General features: G+C 44.0%; 1 protein-coding gene across 2 annotated transcripts in view; it reads left to right on the top strand.

The window, feature by feature from the left end:
• Window positions 1-17,556, top strand: part of LOC135378401 (very long chain fatty acid elongase 7-like) — a 211,751-nt gene that overhangs the window by 180,873 nt on the left and 13,322 nt on the right. For both annotated transcript variants that reach the window (XM_064611435.1, XM_064611436.1), the window contains one exon: window positions 6,357-6,773. In XM_064611435.1, coding sequence (XP_064467505.1) covers window positions 6,372-6,773 — 402 coding nt within the window. In that variant the 5' untranslated portion in view covers window positions 6,357-6,371. The remainder of the gene's footprint in view (window positions 1-6,356; window positions 6,774-17,556) is intronic.

Genomic DNA, 17,556 nt, shown 5'->3' with positions numbered 1-17,556 from the left:
TATTCGAAATCCACGAAACGAAATCACCGTCTGCCCACATAGACGCCAGCTACACAACGGTTAGACGGGTCGGCGCCTCGGAGAAACGAACGCGGGCGAATCCACCGGTTAAATGAGCCTCAGCCAATAATGATCGAGAAAGGTCACGTGGGGGACCGGAGACAATGAAAAGTAAATAGCCGGAATTTGGCGAGAGATGCCAGCGGCGACACTACTTTCGCGGCGGCGAAACCCGCTTACTGTGCCTCCTCTAGCTGTAGCTTCCACAGTTTCGCCACGAACCCCCCCCCCCCCCCCTGGCCACGTGAGCATCCGTAGCGAATCGCAAAGGCAGAGCCGGAAAATGGCGCCAAAAAAGCGCGCGCTGTCTTGATCGAACTGCGCATGTGCGCTGCGTGCCTTTTCCTATACCCTCTCAGCTCTCACTCGTATTCCCTTCCCCCCCCCCCCCCCTGTTCCCGGTGCTCCGCCGGGCCATCTGCTAATATTATCGGGAAGCAGTATATTAAAACCAAGAAGACGAAGGAATGCACATGTACAAATTTATTGACACGGTAAACATATACGCCCCGTGCAGCGACTATAGGGGCGCCGCAAGCGAATCCCCTAGCGGGAGAAGCGGACACTTTTCCCAGGGCTCGTAGCACGTGTATAATATTTACCGCACCACGCCCGATGGTGTTACCGTGAACGACAATGAGGTATGGCTTCTACATGTCGAGCTGGAGTGTCCATACTCACGTGTAAAAATGGACATAGTGGACCACAATAGAATGACATTATATATTCCATACCTAGCTTTCGACGAGGCCCAATATGCAACGTTAAAGGAGTACTGTACTGCACGCATGTGCAGCTTTCACTATATGTGCTTGGACTCAAGAAACGCTGTTTTTATATGGGTTCGACAAAACAAGAAGTCTGTATTCAAGTCTTGCGAGATGACAGTTCTCTTTGTGAAGCTGTACCTAGACTTGAAGAGTTTTATTTCACGCACTTTGTGCACATCCCTAGCAAAGCCGCTATGTAACTAAGGCTACTGCTGTGCCTTTAAAAGTGCTTGTTGCATTTTATATACACGGTGCAATCTTGCCTTGTGATATAATGTAATGATGTGGAGACTATTGAAACTGCTGTAAATGTTTTGTAATTAATAATTGCGTGTTTAGTATTTGTTTTCTATTGTAGGAATTAGAAAATCTGATGCAAGGTTCCTAATTTTATTCAAGAGTGTAACACGACTGCATGGTACACAGGGCTGCAGAAAATCGCGATTTAAAAAATCAAATAAATCCGATTCATTTGATTTAATCGACTCTTTTAAGTCTCCTTCCTAGCTGGACCATTTTCCTCATAATCGTGAAGTACAACGATGGTATAATAAAATTCGTAGTCATTCGTACATAGCATTCAATTTACACCATGACACCTAAGTTTTCTTGATGATGTATACTAGCTGTCATGAGTTAAACAATAGAGTTTGGCCGATGCAGCTATTGGTCTGAGTGTTTTTGGAATGAGTTGAAATGCAAGCTGAGATTTTACGGTATACATTGTGGAGACGTCTTCAATGTTACGAAGTAATTTCGTTTCCAAAGGAAATTAGTTGGTAAAAAACAATTAAATTAAATCACGATTAGCACTAGTGATTAAAATCGCGTTTAAAATCAATATCATATAACTCACGCAACCCTGATGGTACATCAAATGAAGAGCATGCTTATGTTGGGAATGTAAGACAGGTTGTGTCAACTTGTGAGACCTCAGCCACACTGTGTTTTGTTCTTAGTAAGTGTAGAATGAGAATGGTTGTTCTTAATTATTGGCTTTTGCAACGAGCATGAGCTTGAAGGAGCGGACAGCCCTTGTAAACGGAAGGAAAAATAGACGGAACACACGAAGATCATACTTGGATCATTTGACTTAGCAGACACACCTTTAAAAGTTACTTTTCCAAAGTAATTGAATTACGATTACAATTACATGTTCACAAGAGTAATTGAATTACAGTTACAATTACTCATTTTGTATTGTAATTCAATTACGATTACAATTACTGAAAAAAGTAATGCATTACACTGAATTACGTTCACAAAGTTGACTGCAACGTGCAAGATTTGATGTCCACATTTATTGCAAATGTTCTGAAAGATGGTGATACACACAAGGACAAGTCTCTTGCCATGTTAAAGAAACACGGAACATCACAGTCAGTGCAGATCATGAGTGCAGCTTGTAACGTCCATTGGCTTTCAAGAGTAAGGTATTCTCAAAGTTCGTGTCTGTAAGGCTGCCACGTTTCCTTGTCATAACAAGACCACCAACTGAAAACAGACGCTCCACTGGTGCACTGCTGGGCAGCCCAACATTGTACTTCACGAACACCTCGAGCACACAAGGAAGATCTTTCAAGCACTCTAACGACTCTGAAGTGCCGGTCGGTACCCACAATTCGTACTCCTTTTCCCATGGTGCAAGAGTTTTGCTCCTTCCACATTCGAATGTAAAAAAAAAAAAAAACTTTCGGTGACCTCTTCATCTGAAGATCTCTCGTTGCCTTCAATCACTGCGGCCGCACCTCTCATTGCACTCTTAAAATATGTCAGGGCAGACTGCTTTAGGCTCTCATCTTGGATCCAGTCGGTCTTAAACCTTGGATGTGCAACAGAACCAATGATACGGTCCCTGTCCAAAACAAGATCTTGAAACCTTTTTTCTATACCTTCACTTAGGCTAGCGGCAAGGGGTCTGCAAAAGTTCAGCTGCCGCTCTTGCACTTGCTGCAGCTTTTGTTGCAGTGACAGTATTGTTGGCAGCAGGTAGCCATCGAATATTGTTTGCTCCCTTTGAAGTAGGTCAATAGCTTGCACGAGGGGAGCAGTGACGATGACGTACTCCTGCAGGAAGTCCTTGTCAATGTTGCTTAGTCGTGGAAGACCGAACTTCTCAGAGGTTTCTCGCAGTTTTGCATCCTTTTGTGACAGGATTCCAAGAAGCACTTTAATGGAATCATACAGTGAACCCCACCTAGTGATGCAAGGTGTCTGGAGGTACGTGCCACAAGTTTGTTTGACACTGTCGGCAAAGGAAGTTGACCGGCTTTGTCTGTTCCATAGTGATGTGCAATTGGAGAAGGTGCTGCACTGTTGTTTCTTGTAGTTCGTGCGCTGTTCAGCTTTTCGTGAGTCCTGTGGATGCAACAGTATGAACTTTGGACTGCAAAGATCTAGGGCAATGCATACCTTTGTGGCCACTAAATGTAGCAAGTGACATGTACATCGCCGATGCATAGGGAGGCAGTACTCATCAGCAGCATTTCTAGAGCAGCATTGTAGTACGTCAAAAATTGGCACAGCGCTGCCAAATTCAAGGTCGTCCTCATTCTCGTCCTCATCCATACAGGACGTCAATTCATCAGCTGCACTGAGTTTTCCAAAACACCTTTGTGAAAATTTGCACTTGTTAGTGGCAACTGGCAAAAACAAGCCCAGAGTGTACCGCTGGCTGTGCAGAGCTCTATTTTCCACTTACTTGAAAGCCTTAATGAAATATTGTCAGTTGTCGTTGACACAAGTTTGTCATGGATAGCAAATTCGTTGTAGATACTGTCGAGTGCAGCAGCAAGATTGTCATGTGTGTGACTTCCCTGGATGCGTCTGCCTGCCAGCACACAAGACTGTCTGCTAAATGTGTTTCTGTCTATCCAGTGAGCTGTGACTCCTATATATGACCTGAAATTATGGAACTGTTATATTCCGTGAAGTCTGCAAAATGAACTCTATCATGGAAACTTATCACAGAGCAGATAGCAAAACGAACAAATTGGCATACCTTCGCTGCACAGACCAACAGTCAGCAGTGGATGACATGTCACTCAGGTTCTGAAAGTTTGCTTTGAGGTCTTCCTTCAGCTGTTCTTTTTCGACCTCTAAGTGATGCACAAGAGTTGGGTGGCTCTGACTGTGCTTGCCAGGAAATCCCATGTTAATGAGGCGCTGAAAGTGCGGCTGCTCCACGATCGAGAACGGCAGACTGGCCTCAACAATCATCCCTCTTATGAGCTTGTTTACAGCTTCTGTAGAAGTGATCAACAGTTTCAGTTTTCTATGAGGGAATAAGGGCAACACCTTTCGTTGATACCCTGTGAATGCGGGGACTTTCCATGCCCGCTGAATTCTGAAAGTAGTGTCTGCTTGGCAGGAGAAGCGGAGATTTCGCTCTCCTAGCCAATATCGGACCCCACTGAGACAAGCTGCAGCTCGCCAGGGCACCGGTTGCGGGAACATCGCGGTGACCTCGCGGAGCAATACAGCACAGATAACATGGTGCGCATATGAAATAGAATATTGGGGGTTTTTGGTACAGTTTGAACTGGCTACCTGGGATAGGACAAATGGGAATATGTTTAGAGTTGACCTCACCTTTCGGTACCACAACAAAATTAATGTATAAGCATCCCGCATTCTAAATGACTGATGATGCGCGACGTCAAAATGACGTGTCTCTATTGTCGCAAGGACATCGCAGGGCGGGGCATGAGGGCGAAAGAGTGCAGTGAATATTCAGTCGGTTTCGAGCCATTATTTACTTTTTTGCGACAACATTTTTTTGAAAGCGTTCACCATCGGTAACGTATCACAATGTACTTAAAAAAAGTGCGCCTCGTATACCTGTTTATTGCCCCTTTAATTACAGTAATTCAATTACTTGTAATTGATTACTTTACAGGTCTGCTTAGCACCATCCGCAAAATGGTGATTACATATGACAGTGTTATTGGTGGGCATCCACGCCGAGCTGCCTTTGCTAAAAGAAATAATGAACAAAGTTCGCTTAGCTTCCCGACAGTGGATAACATGACTCACAGCGAACACGTTTCACTGCAGCGTTTTACTGTACGTTTAACTGCAGTAATCCACCTCTCTCCTTTTCACGAGGCTTCCCATGAAACGAATAAAATTTTGTTCTAGGCGGTGCACTTCTATAGGTGAATGCACATTTCACCATTCAACAATTGTTTTTCGACTTCTTCGGCGCGCTACGGATGGAGCCCCGGAAAAACTTTCCGTGCTTGACGCAGGGTGGCTCTAGAAGCGCTCTGCACGAGGCGTATAAACAAGAAGCAACATTTGAATGAAAGTAAATCACACGATTTTACAGAATACTGCAGAATAAATAAATAGATAAATAAATACTGCAGAACAACAGAAAGCGTGACTGTCATATTATACAATCTTTAAGGGAACGTATTCGGTTTGGAGACAGTAGATATTATTATGCACATAGCATGTAATGAAGCGCAGGAGCCATTCGCATTCGCCATTCGAGCCATTCCTAGCACAACTGCAGAATTTCCAGGTGACAGGGGCTACATGCTTGGGTATCGCAGGGCCACGAACAGCTGTTGGTGTCTGAATAAAAAAAAGAAAGAAGAAGAACCTGTTAACGATATGGTAAAGCAGAGCATACGCAAAGTTAATTGGCTGAATACGCTATATAAGACCTGCTATCGGCCTTATGACCGTTACGCACTGACATGTCGACCAATGACAAAATTCCGGGAGCCAGGCGTACGCGATACATGCTGTTTTCCTTTTCATGCACACCAGTGTATTACACACCAGACGCATTCAAATAGCAGAACAAAACCCAACTAGTAACGCGATACAGAATAGCACATGAACAAGGTCATGACTCATGCTCGGTAAAGTGATGTAATACGGGACAAGGCGTACTTCAGTTATGCGCACAAGAAAGACGGTTTTTGCATTTGATTGTTTCTTAGTTTTATGGAAAGAATTCACACTCGAGAGTTTATGTATTTCCTGTAGTCGATGAACAACATGTTACATAAATTACACTTAGGAAGAAGGATATGGATATGTTTTCTCCTGAAAGTGAACTATTATTTAATTTGATTTTAATTAAATAAAGGTATCAAATTCTGCTCCAAAACACTTTTCGGTACAAGTGTTTTTTCCCTCGCTTTTCAAACTTTTTTTTAAAACAAAGTATTCGAAAGGTTCGAGATTCGTAAGATTCGATGATTCGCAGAACCTTCCTTGGATTCGGATTCTGATTCGGGAAATTTTGGATTCGTCCCATTTCTAAAAATAATGCTTCTGTGGTAGGACGTCAACGGATGTCGATGCACTGTGAATACCCTTTGGCCAGGCGACAACAGAAGAAGGCTGTCTCGTTCCTTCTTCTGTTGTCGCCTGGGCAAAGGATATGTACCACCCGGCCCCATACACTATGTGTGTGGGCACTGTGAATAGTCCTGGAGAAATCTCGCGTACATCACATTGTTCGTGTTCGTCTTATTTGTCTCTATTAGCTGTATCGTTCACTTCTAGAACAAGTGGATCACCATGCTGGGCCTCCAGTCGACGCATTTCCCAAACCCAGATCCACGAACTGCAGGCTGGTTCCTGACTGGCAATCTATGGCCACTGCTAAGCCTCATCTGTGTGTACGTATACAGCGTCAAGGTAGCCGGACCCAAAGCCATGCTAGGAAGGAAGCCATTCGACATCCGCACTCCGGTTCTCGTCTACAACTTGTTCATGATACTCAACTGCGCTTATTTCCTGGTGGAGTTTGTGCGCCTCGCGTACTGGCACAACGGATATAACCTTTTGCTGCAAGAAGTGGACATGTCATATGGATGGGCGACAATGCGTCTCGTCACACTGTCCTGGTACTATTATCTCCTGAGGATATTTGAGTTCACCGAGACCATCTTCTTTGTCTTGAGGAAGAAGTTCAATCAGGTGAGTCGCTCTTTTCTGTTTGTAAATTCAAAATCAATCTGGATCGTCCCCCTTTCATGCACGGAGACGAGTTGAATGAATCCCAGTAGATAACGTTCTCTGGACTCAGCTGCCAGTCCGTATCATCGGGGGGCCTTCAATGTCGTTACTGAGTCGTTCCATGCCCGAGCGCAAGATAGACTCCACCCATACGAAACCAAAGGGATAAGCGAGCTCATATCAATCGTTCCTTCTGAAACCTTGTTCCCAATGCAAACCTATGCAATTGCTATGTCTCTTCCAGCAGCTTCTCCTTTTTATCGTACTGCTTCATCGTTCCTGATCTACTCTGTAAATCATTTTACACCTTTATTCGCTCGAAACAGGTGTCTTCTTATAAAAACATCCTTTTCTATACTGCAGACTGAAGCAAAGGGTGCAAGAAGATCATTACTTAAGGTGTAATATCGACAAACACCACATTTTATCCAATGGCGATCATAAAGGGTGTGCAGTGACGTGTTGAGTGAGGTGTTTACGTCCAATACACCTTTTACACCGCATTTTAACTGGGAATATGGCGTTAAAGATGGTGTTTTAATTCGTGAAAGAAAAATTCTGCTAGTTTCACAGCTCCGCTCAGCAAGTAACCACATTATAGACGATAACCTGAGTTAAAAACACAGTATTCAACAGGGAATGATGTTAGATAATCAGCTGCTATGTTTCACTCGTTGCAGATGTGCGTGATAATTGCAAAAACGCATTCCGTCACCGTTACAAACGTTCTGCGCCCCAATACACTTAACGAACGTGCCCCCAACAAAATTGTATTTCAGTATATGATTCATCCGATACGTGAATATAGGCTATTCACGCTGGTCCCACTGTGTTACCAAGCTAATGAGGCGTGCTTCTCACGCATTGCGCTCCAGCTTAGGTTGTACGATGGAGCTACGGCTGGAGTCTGCCGTGTTCACTGTTCAGGACGGTGCCTGCCATAGAAGCAAGAACGTCGATATGTATGTCTCGGCATACTGCCGTGGGAGCTTGTATTACACTAGCTATTTGAGACTGAGTATTTGCCAGAAAACAACTCTATGGTAAAGAGTGTGTTCAATAGGATACTCCCCATTTAAAGGTGTTTTTGTTTCTAAACGCCCATTATAAGAGCATTTTATGAGGAATGCATCCAGTTAAAGGATGTCTTAGAAAACACCCTTCATTCAGGTGTAAAGGCAACACCAAAAAGGTATGCGCCATGGGACAAGCCATTTACACCAAAAAGTATAAAAAAAACTTACTGTGTACGAGTAAACGTAGGTTAGCACTCTTCCACAGAAGACGTGGCGGTGACGATGATGGTGGTCGTGGTGATGAAAGGACTCCCCGTTGTCGACCTCACAGAGGTGGGCAACGTCACGACTAGCGCCCTGGGGGAACGCGCGTCCTTGGCCGACTTCTAAGGGGACTGTGCCGACATGTGCCAACTTGCGTGGCTCAGTGGTTAGCATGCTGGCCATGTCACGTCGATACTGTGAGGTGCCCGGGTTCGAATCCTGGTGCCGGCTGTGCTGCCTGGAGTTTTTCCTGGGTTTTCTTCAGACGCTTTCAGACAGAAGACGTGAAAACATCACGGAGCGTGGTCTGAGGCGAATAGAAACATGATCTAACGTATCTAATGTGACGAAATGGGCACATTTCTGACTTCATACATGTGCGTTGCACAATGTAACTTACACATTATGACGATTAACATATACAGTGGCTTGATTATTTATAGCACGGAAGTGACGGAGCTTGCACGTTAACTGGCACAACTAAAACGCTTCATATTCATAAGTACAAGCGTGGATCTGGTACATGTTCTACAGGGTTACTCTAGCCGTTACGCATTTCGATCGCATCGTAAAAATAGAAGACTGGGTTTAGAGCGCCCCAAACTTTCCAGGCTGATGGCCATTTGTCTCAGGCTGTATTTTAATTTTTTTGCAAGAGTTATGCTAATGTAGAAATGAAAATAAAAATATCCCTCCATGCATTTTCAATGGCCTATACTGGGTGTCCCCGCTAAATGCGAACATATTTACACATATATATATATATATATATATATATATATCACTTTTTCCAAGAGGAAATCAATTGCAATATAAGATATGCTGAAGGGCACTCCTTAGGAGGGCATTAGCAAACTCCTAAGGCAATGTCTCAATTAACTTTCAATAATCAACTTTTTAATTATAGAAGCTACGAAATTGTCCCAATGAGAACATCTGGTCCCTTCGGTCACCTAACACCGGAGCCGTTTTCAGAACAAAAATTCGTTCGATAGATCGTCCGCAAAAAATTCGTGAATGAACACCATTTTTTCTTTATCTTGTTCATTGCGCATTTTCGCAGACGCGTCTTTCCTTCACCCCCAATGTGAGAATGTGAAAGACCACACTATCGCCTCTTGCGTCATAGAAAAAGATTAAAAGAAAATGCAACCCAAGATAAGGGCAGTTCCGATAGAGTCACCCGATACATTTGTTTTTGTTTTGTTTCCGCAAGTTAAAGCTCATCTTCGACGCATGAGGCGGCACTGTGCTCCTTCACCCTCTCACGTTGGGGTGAAGGAAAGACGCGTCTCCAAAGATTCGCAATCAACAAAATAATGAAAAGAATGGTGTTCCTTCACGAATTTTTTTGCGGAAGATCTATCGAACAAATTTTTGTTCTGAAAACGGCTCCTGTATCAGGTGACCGAAGGGACCTGATGTTCTCAATGGGACAACTTCGTAGCTTTTATAATTAAAAAGTTAATTATTGAAAGTTAATTGAGACATTGCCTTAGGGGTTTGCTAACGCCCTCCTAAGGAGTGCCCTTCTGCATATGCTATATTGCATCTCGGAAAAAGTGATATATATATATATGCTATGCTATACTAAAAACACAGGGATTCGGGGCTGTGACCGAACGAGGAATGACTGCATAATGCTATAGCGGCTCTGTGTCTGCTACATCTATACACAAGACTGAGCTTATCCATAACATTTGTGCACTTGTATAATGTATCGTCTTCGTACTTCGTATCGTCCTTGTATCGTTACTTAGGCCTTAAAACTACTGACTTAAAAATCAATCATCAGGCCAACTCTTGAGTACGCGAGTAATGTCTGGGACACATGTAAGAAGATCCACGTCTAAAAATAAAAAATACAGAAATTAAACGATTCAAAACCGTGCTTTGAGATTTATATGCTCTGCATATCGCAGACTTCAGACGTCAAGCAAAACTTGAAACATTACAAAAAACGTAGGAAAATTGGGAGATTAAAAACATTTTGTAGGGTAATCAACAGTCAGTTAGGGATTGAGGCAAATCACTACATTGCTCCTGAAGAACAGGGAACGGCACTGCGGCCACGTCACCACTATTCTTAAGAACCTTTCCAAAGCCGAGAGGGGGGCTGTATATTAACCTCATTAAGAAAAAAAGAAAGGAAACCGAATAAAAACCGAACTACAAAGCCGAATACAACAAACAACTTACGAGATGATGAGTGGGGAGTTTCATCGCCAGGGGAGAGCCAGAGCATTGGTGGGCTGGATGTGGCCAGGAACCAAGCAATTTTGTGTGAGAGAGGGGGCGCATCAAACCTCATCCACAGCTGCGAAACTCTGTGCCATACCTTTCTTTCTGCAGCACATCGTTCACTTTACCCCACGGGATTGGGTCGTATTCACTGACTCAACATCTGCATTGCAAGCAATTGAAAATTCTGGCATCCGAAGCCGAATAAATATTTTTAAGCATTCATATTTTGTTGGTACTCTAGAAGATTGCAATAGGCTTCTAGGAAAGGTGGCAGAACACCTACACAATTTACCAGCTTTTATTAGGGCATTAGAGGGCTTTATGTAACTCTGCATTCATGAGCTTCATTTTCGTTTGTTTGTGTGTTTGTTTGTTGTTCTTCCGTTGTTGTCTCTCTTTTCTATATTGCACGGGTGAATGTTTTTTGCGTATGCAGGAACTGCAGGTTTTGTTTTGACTTTATTTGAGTTTGACATTGTAGTTACTGTACTTAATGTTTACTGTAGTTAATATGTGCAAATTGTGTCTCTCCTGTTATGGCTCGTCAAGAGCCAACAGTATTTATAAAGAAATAAAGAATAGGTAAAACCCGAAAACTCGCAATGTAAAGCGACGACGTAGTTGGAAGGGGAAGCCATTTATGTGTGCGCACATTCCTCGTCACCTGCTCTTCAGGAAAATTCGATACCGCACTGAAAGCGACCTTTATCGAGTAGCACCGAGGACACGCCAGAGTCTCACTGGCTTCGTAGCTAAGGACGTAACACCGCCGGAAGCCCCCTGGTCTCTGCCGGTACCACCCACCTTTGTAAGTCTTCCGAACCTTCTGGAACGATGATATCAGGTTCCCCATCAAGTCCATCGAGCCCATTCTAGTAGACGTGAAGCTTCCTTCGTCTGCAGCAGCATATACAGATGGCGCATCTAGAAACGGCAAGTCCGCCTCTGCATTCGTCATATCATCCGAAGGCGTAATGCAAGGACGACGCCTTTCGCATCCAACCTCATCAACAGCTGCGGAACTTCTTTCCTTTCTGCAGCACATCGTTGATTTTACCTCGCGGGAATGGGCAGTCTTCACTGACTCAAAATCTGCACTGCAGCTATTGAAAACTCTCTCTCCGAATTAGAAGCGATAACTGCGTGCTATGCGGTGAAGTTTTGTTTTAGAGTGTTGTGAAGGATGTGCTAATGGCTTACCACCAGACTTGTGCCCGTTACCCCAAAAATGTAATTGAGTAACGAATATAAAACTAACGCGTTACGCGGGCCGTTACTTGCAATTCATGCAAAAATTTCGGCCTCTGTGTGCTTTGAAAAAAAAAAAAAAGAACCTCAAGTGATTGGGACAGCTGAAACGGCGCGAAAGGCTCGCGCGTGAGAAGTAAGCAATAATATTTTGCATGTCTCAACAGACGAGCCACATAATGTTGTTTTACGCGCTGACCCACTCACTGCTCAAAATTGTGGTATGTCATTTTGCCGAATGTTCTTATGAAAATGCTCAGCCATAGGTGCCGACAGCGGGGGGGGGGGGGGGGGGGGGGTCCTGAGCCTCCCCGGAACTTTCTCAGGGCAGTTTAGGCAGCTGGCACTCAAGATGGACGTCTCGAGGGATATCCTAAGAATCGCGTGTTTCATGCGAGTGATCATGAAAATCCTGTAAAAATTTGCCTCACAACGTCGCGACACGGAATTCCCGACACCCTACCCGACCTCTGTGCATGAAAGGGGGGGGGGGCGTTGTTCCCGGCCCCCTCCGGCAGACTGAAAACTCTCCGCCTGTGTGTTCAGCCTTCACAGGTTTCGATAACGCGTGCAGCGCGTGACGTAATCATAAGCCCACAAATTGCAATGATGTTATGTTCTGGAGAGGGCACTCGTCTCTTAGTAATGACACCGGCATCCGGGGAGGGTCACGTGGTGGAGAAGTCACCTGTTGTGATAGAAAGAGGGGAAAATGGGAGAGATGTCTTCTCCCTTCTTCTGTTTTCTCCAAGGTCGGAGCGGTTTGATGATATGTCACGTGGGGCTCTGCTAACGGGGTGCAAAAAGTGAGCCCCCGGAAGACGCCAAGGGCAACACCGTTGCCAGATGAGAGCCGGGCGCTCTGCGGGAGCCTAACATGACGTCACAGTTCTCAAAAATAAAAATTTATTTTCGCTAGCTTTGGCGTCACGGAGAGTCAAAATATTTTACAGGAATGTAAAGTGAGACAAGAAGATTTCAGTAACATAACTTTGGTAGGATTCTGAAGACACGAGATTTAGTCCGTAGTGGCACTTTAAGCTATCGGCGGCTGCGCTGAAGACCCACTCTACAGCAGCATTTGATAGAAGTGCTGTCTCGTAGGGCTGCAAAAAACTTAAAGTATGATCTTTGTGAGAACTGATATAGAAGCGTCGCTAGGACAAGATAGGTACGCCGCCTCTGGATACCACGACACAAGTCGCACCACACCATTCCCAATTATTTCAACCACAGGCACGTTGAAGCTGAGGTAGTCCTCCGTGTCTATCTTTTTTTTTTTTATTCTTCGTCGTTCGCTTGCCAACTCCCAATCCCTTCCTAACTGCGATGACAGCGTTCGCACGTAAGCAGAAGGACCACAACTAACAGGGACCAGCGTAGCTAAGCAGCCAACTGTACGACGTCTTCCAGAAGTAGACTGCATATGTGTTTTGCAAGTTCGAACTTCGTTTGGTTGCAGTCTGTTCAACGAACGAAGCGTCCTGTACGCACGGTGAATATATGAGACAAACTTTTGAGTCAATACGTTGCATCGAATAAACGTGTATTTCGCCTGTCAAAAATGTGTCTTAGTTATTTTGGAATAACGGGCGCCAAGCATGAAAACCAGTAGAAGTCGATGGTATCCAGGACTGGCCGAAAGGCGACCCAAACGGAGAGGGTCCGGAGAGGGGTATTTATTCTTGTAAATATTTTAGGTCCTAAGTACAAAATATACTGACTAGTACCTTAAAGTTACCCTGCATTTGACCTTTCGGGAAGAAGGGCAAAGCAGAGTTTGGGACGCAGTTACGCCGTGTTTGTACTATCATGTGTATGCGACAAACCATTTTAGATGGCGAGTTTTTCACGGTTTGTTGCAGACAACGGTCGCAACTATCCGATTACCTTGTTTTACAAAGCATCATCGTCAAATCTATAAATCTTTGTCAAATTTAATACAAGGCTTTGTTCGTCGGCACCTGTGGAGAGGTGTTCTCCTTTGCGAATCTGATTGTACGGCCGAGCAGAAGATGTCTAAAAGATGCATCTTCGAGAAACTTCTATTATTAAAATCGTCATGATAATCTAACAAATAAATGCTATTGTTCCTTGCTGATTTTTTGTTATGGTCATCGTTATGTCTGCAATTCCAGATGACATCTTCCTGCCAGTATTTATGGTAGTAGTTACGCTATTTAAATACTGTACTTATAATTCGTATTTAAATAATCATATTCAAAAGTATTTATGAAGAGTATTTAAATACCCCTATCAACAAAGTATTTTGTATTTCGATTTAAATACTCAAAAAATGTATTTATGCCCATCCCTGTATTACAAGTTAATACAGCTTGGGATAAAAGTTTACGGAATACGACACTAGCGTATTTCTTCATCGGAGCGGTCCCCCGTTACGTATCAGGGAGAGATCGAATAAGAAGCGTGTGACCAGCCATAGCATCTCTCCCTCAGTATGTGTGTCCGCTCCTGTTCGCTGCTAGCGTGTCGCCCCAGTGGAGAAATTCGACACCCCGGCGTCCCGTAAAGTTTTGTCCCAAGCCGTACCTCTATGCCCTACCCATTTGTTTGCATTGGTGTTGCAAATGACGTAGAAGCACCCTCGAAAATTAAAAGCACACACAGATGAGGCCACAAACGACCAGGGGTGGGCATGTAGTATTATAATACTTTACATTATAATAGTATTTCTCTAATACGTTTTGTATTAGTATTATGTATTATAATGCACATTTTAAAAAGGATTTGTATTGGTATTATAATACGCCAAAATATGTATTACCCGTATTACTGTATTACTTATTGATACAGTAATACTTTTCCGCCGTCCCAGTGGGCACTGGCCATCGTCTCTGTATGACACAGTCATAGTAGACGCAGATGACAACGGCCCATGCTCTGGAAAAACGGGTCCATGTCATTGCACCTTCGCACTGTACCATTTCCCCCTCCCCCTCTTTGTTGTCGTTGCGCGACTAAACTCCCAATCATCATCATCATCATCACCATTTCCCCCTCGGTCTTGTCGCAAAGTGGCACATTGTTGACAGGAAGATAACGTCAGGGAGATAAGTATCTCGTCAGGAGTCTTGTATATATCCCTTGTGAACGTCCCAAACTTGCCAATGGTGACCTGTGCGTGGAATACCTCATTTTTGCTGTCACTTCCACCATGGAAAGTCGCACCATTCTGAATGATAAATTTCCTTTGGTGGTTCGTGAGGAACTGGGGCACGACTTGCAAGGCTGACTGTCTGTAGCGTTGCGAAGCAACTGTAGCTATGAACAGCATACATGGACAGATGGAGAGAGGGCAGCCGGAGGGAGTTTCAGACCGAGGATGAGTTTAGTACGTGTCGTTGGCCAGGGCTGGGAGAACTGTGCCCACATTCGTCCGGAAAGTCTTCTGAAAACTCAGGGAAAACCTCAGAGCCGGATTCAAATCCGCGTTACCTATACTTGTTTGGGCGCGGTAGGTGATCATCCTAACTGTAACGCCACGTGAGCTGGTATAATGTTAACTATGCCACAAGACGTTACTTGCTTCGAAAATACAGGACAACACTCGAAGATAGAATTTTAAAGAAAATGTTATTATCAAAGCCAAATAGCCAGTAATGCATCTATTGTTTCATATAACAGGCACTGTAAATTGTGAAATAAACGTGTACGCCCTGAGCTTTGCAAAGAAATTATGTATTTCTTTATTACCATAAGGTCTTATAATACAGTGTTAGTATTATGTATTTATAAGACACATTTTTAAAAAGTATTTGTACTATAATACGTGTTATTGTGCAGTATTATGTATTTGTATTATAATACAAAAACGAAAAAACAAACTAGGAAGATCGATTGGTGGATCGTTTGGAAATGCGTTAGCATAAGACTCTCGTTCGTTCTTGTGCTTCCTTTGTTTTGCTTGTTTTGTTTCCTGCTTTTCGCTCTTTTGCTTCTTTTTCTTTGGTTCCTTTGTTTGGTTCCTCTTTTCTCTTTTGTTTCTTTTCTTTGGTTTCTTCCTCTTTTTCCCTTTAGGGATTCGTGTTAGCTTTTAACTAAAGGATTTATCGCAAGGCGTTTCGAAAGGGTTATGCTGACGCATTTCTAAGGGACCCACGAATTGAGCCTAAAGTTCTTTTAAGGCTTGCGCCACCCTAAGAAACGACCAAGAGGCGTCGTTTGGTAGACGTGGTCCACGTACGTTCCTCGGTCAGTGGAGATGGAAACTTTGGGAACGGCAGAACGGACAAAGCACAGAGAACGCATATCTAAGGCGAACTGGTAGTCTTTCACGTTGCCTTGGTTGAAGTCTCCTATCATGACGACCCACTTCTGAGTAAGAATAACGCAGTCCATCATGTGGTTTACAGCGTTGCTGCCTGTCTGTGTGTAATTCCTGACTGGAGGTACAGAGTAACGACGGTGACATCGGTGGGAAGGTGTACGGCACAGGGCTCACCGTATTCGTGAACGTTGATGCGAATCTCTCGACGTGTAACACTGATGCCATTCTTAGCGTAGGTGGCAACTCCAGCCTTTCCGTTTCCAGGACGTTTGGATGTAGGTGTTTGGACATTTGGACGTTTTTGTGATGTAGGAGAAGCCCTTGATTTGGATGGGCACATCAGGATCCATCGCAGTTTCTGGTGCTTGTAGGTGTCGCAGTCGGAGACTAAGGATAACATACTTCGCGTGTCAAGAAAAAAAAATCAAATTGGGAGCGTGTCGTTTCCCGAGGACTTCGTTGTTTTCGTTCAAGTTGTTCCTGTGACAGTATCTCATTTCTTCTCGCTTCTTTCTCGTGTCCGCGGATGGACACCGCCGTTTTTCCTTTGACGCGAGCCTTCTAATGCTAACGCATTAAAAATAGTATTGCTGCAGCCCGTCCACATGTTCTATAGCTCCATTGTACATAATTTCACAGTGGGCATTAAGAATGCTTTCGTGCCTCTTTCCCATGGGGCTCTTGTGGAACAAGTGACAGCATGCCTTCTGCAGGAGAGATGTCCTGTGAAGCATATGAAGCCAGTTATTCTCAAAGTTATCACGACAAACATGTTTCTACTGCACTGCTTCTTTCCCATTCGGGTTCCAGCCATACGCTGCCATATGAAGGACAAACATATGCATATACATATTCTTGCTGTAGTGCACTACAGCATGAAGATGCATATACATGCATAACAATATGTAACCCATCTCCCCATTGTGTCTTCCACGGCAGCTTCTGTCCCACTGGTAATTCCAGTGTCCTGAAGCTATTAAAGGAGCTATTAGTTCAAAATAGTTCCTAAAATATACCTTCACACAACTCATCCTAAGCTGACCGCAGATTGCGAAAGTGAATAGATAAGGGATTGTTTTTCCTGTATCACCGAGTGTGGGGTATGATGATATATAGTGTTTCTATCACGTACGATGCAACAGGCTAATGACTAAAGAGCAGTCAAGCACGGAGAGTCAAAACAACCATCCACGTGGAGATGAATTAATGTTCAACGCAATACGTGCGCGTTCTGCATGGTTTGTGTCATCCTACATCGTGTTGTGGGAAGAGCTTGGGAACTGCACATGCACGAAGCCGGACGAGTAACTGCGTATGGATGAGGTCGTCTGGGTGGAAGTGCTTTCAGTAAACTCGGCTCCACTCTACCCGCACCCCCAAGGCCGTGATCCATTTCCCTCTTAGCTGCGGTTCTTTTGGAAACTACAGACCGATGAAAGCAATAACTACAATAAAAACGAGTGGAATGGGGCGTAAGTGCAGCTTCTAGACCCCTAGATCGCAATTAGTCACCATGTTGGTCTCCTAACCCCGAAATTTACTCCCCAGGACTGCAAATAGTCACTGAACTTCGCAAATGGTTTTCTGAATGCTACAGTCTACGTAAATTAACTAAACTTAGCTAACTTTGCAATTTTCCGCCCACAGAGAGGTAAAAATAGATGTACGTTCTTGCGAAATTTGG

This window comes from Ornithodoros turicata, chromosome 1 (genome assembly GCF_037126465.1).
Source record: "Ornithodoros turicata isolate Travis chromosome 1, ASM3712646v1, whole genome shotgun sequence".
Lineage (NCBI taxonomy): Eukaryota > Metazoa > Arthropoda > Arachnida > Ixodida > Argasidae > Ornithodoros > Ornithodoros turicata.
This window is presented reverse-complemented; position numbering and strand designations above follow the sequence as displayed.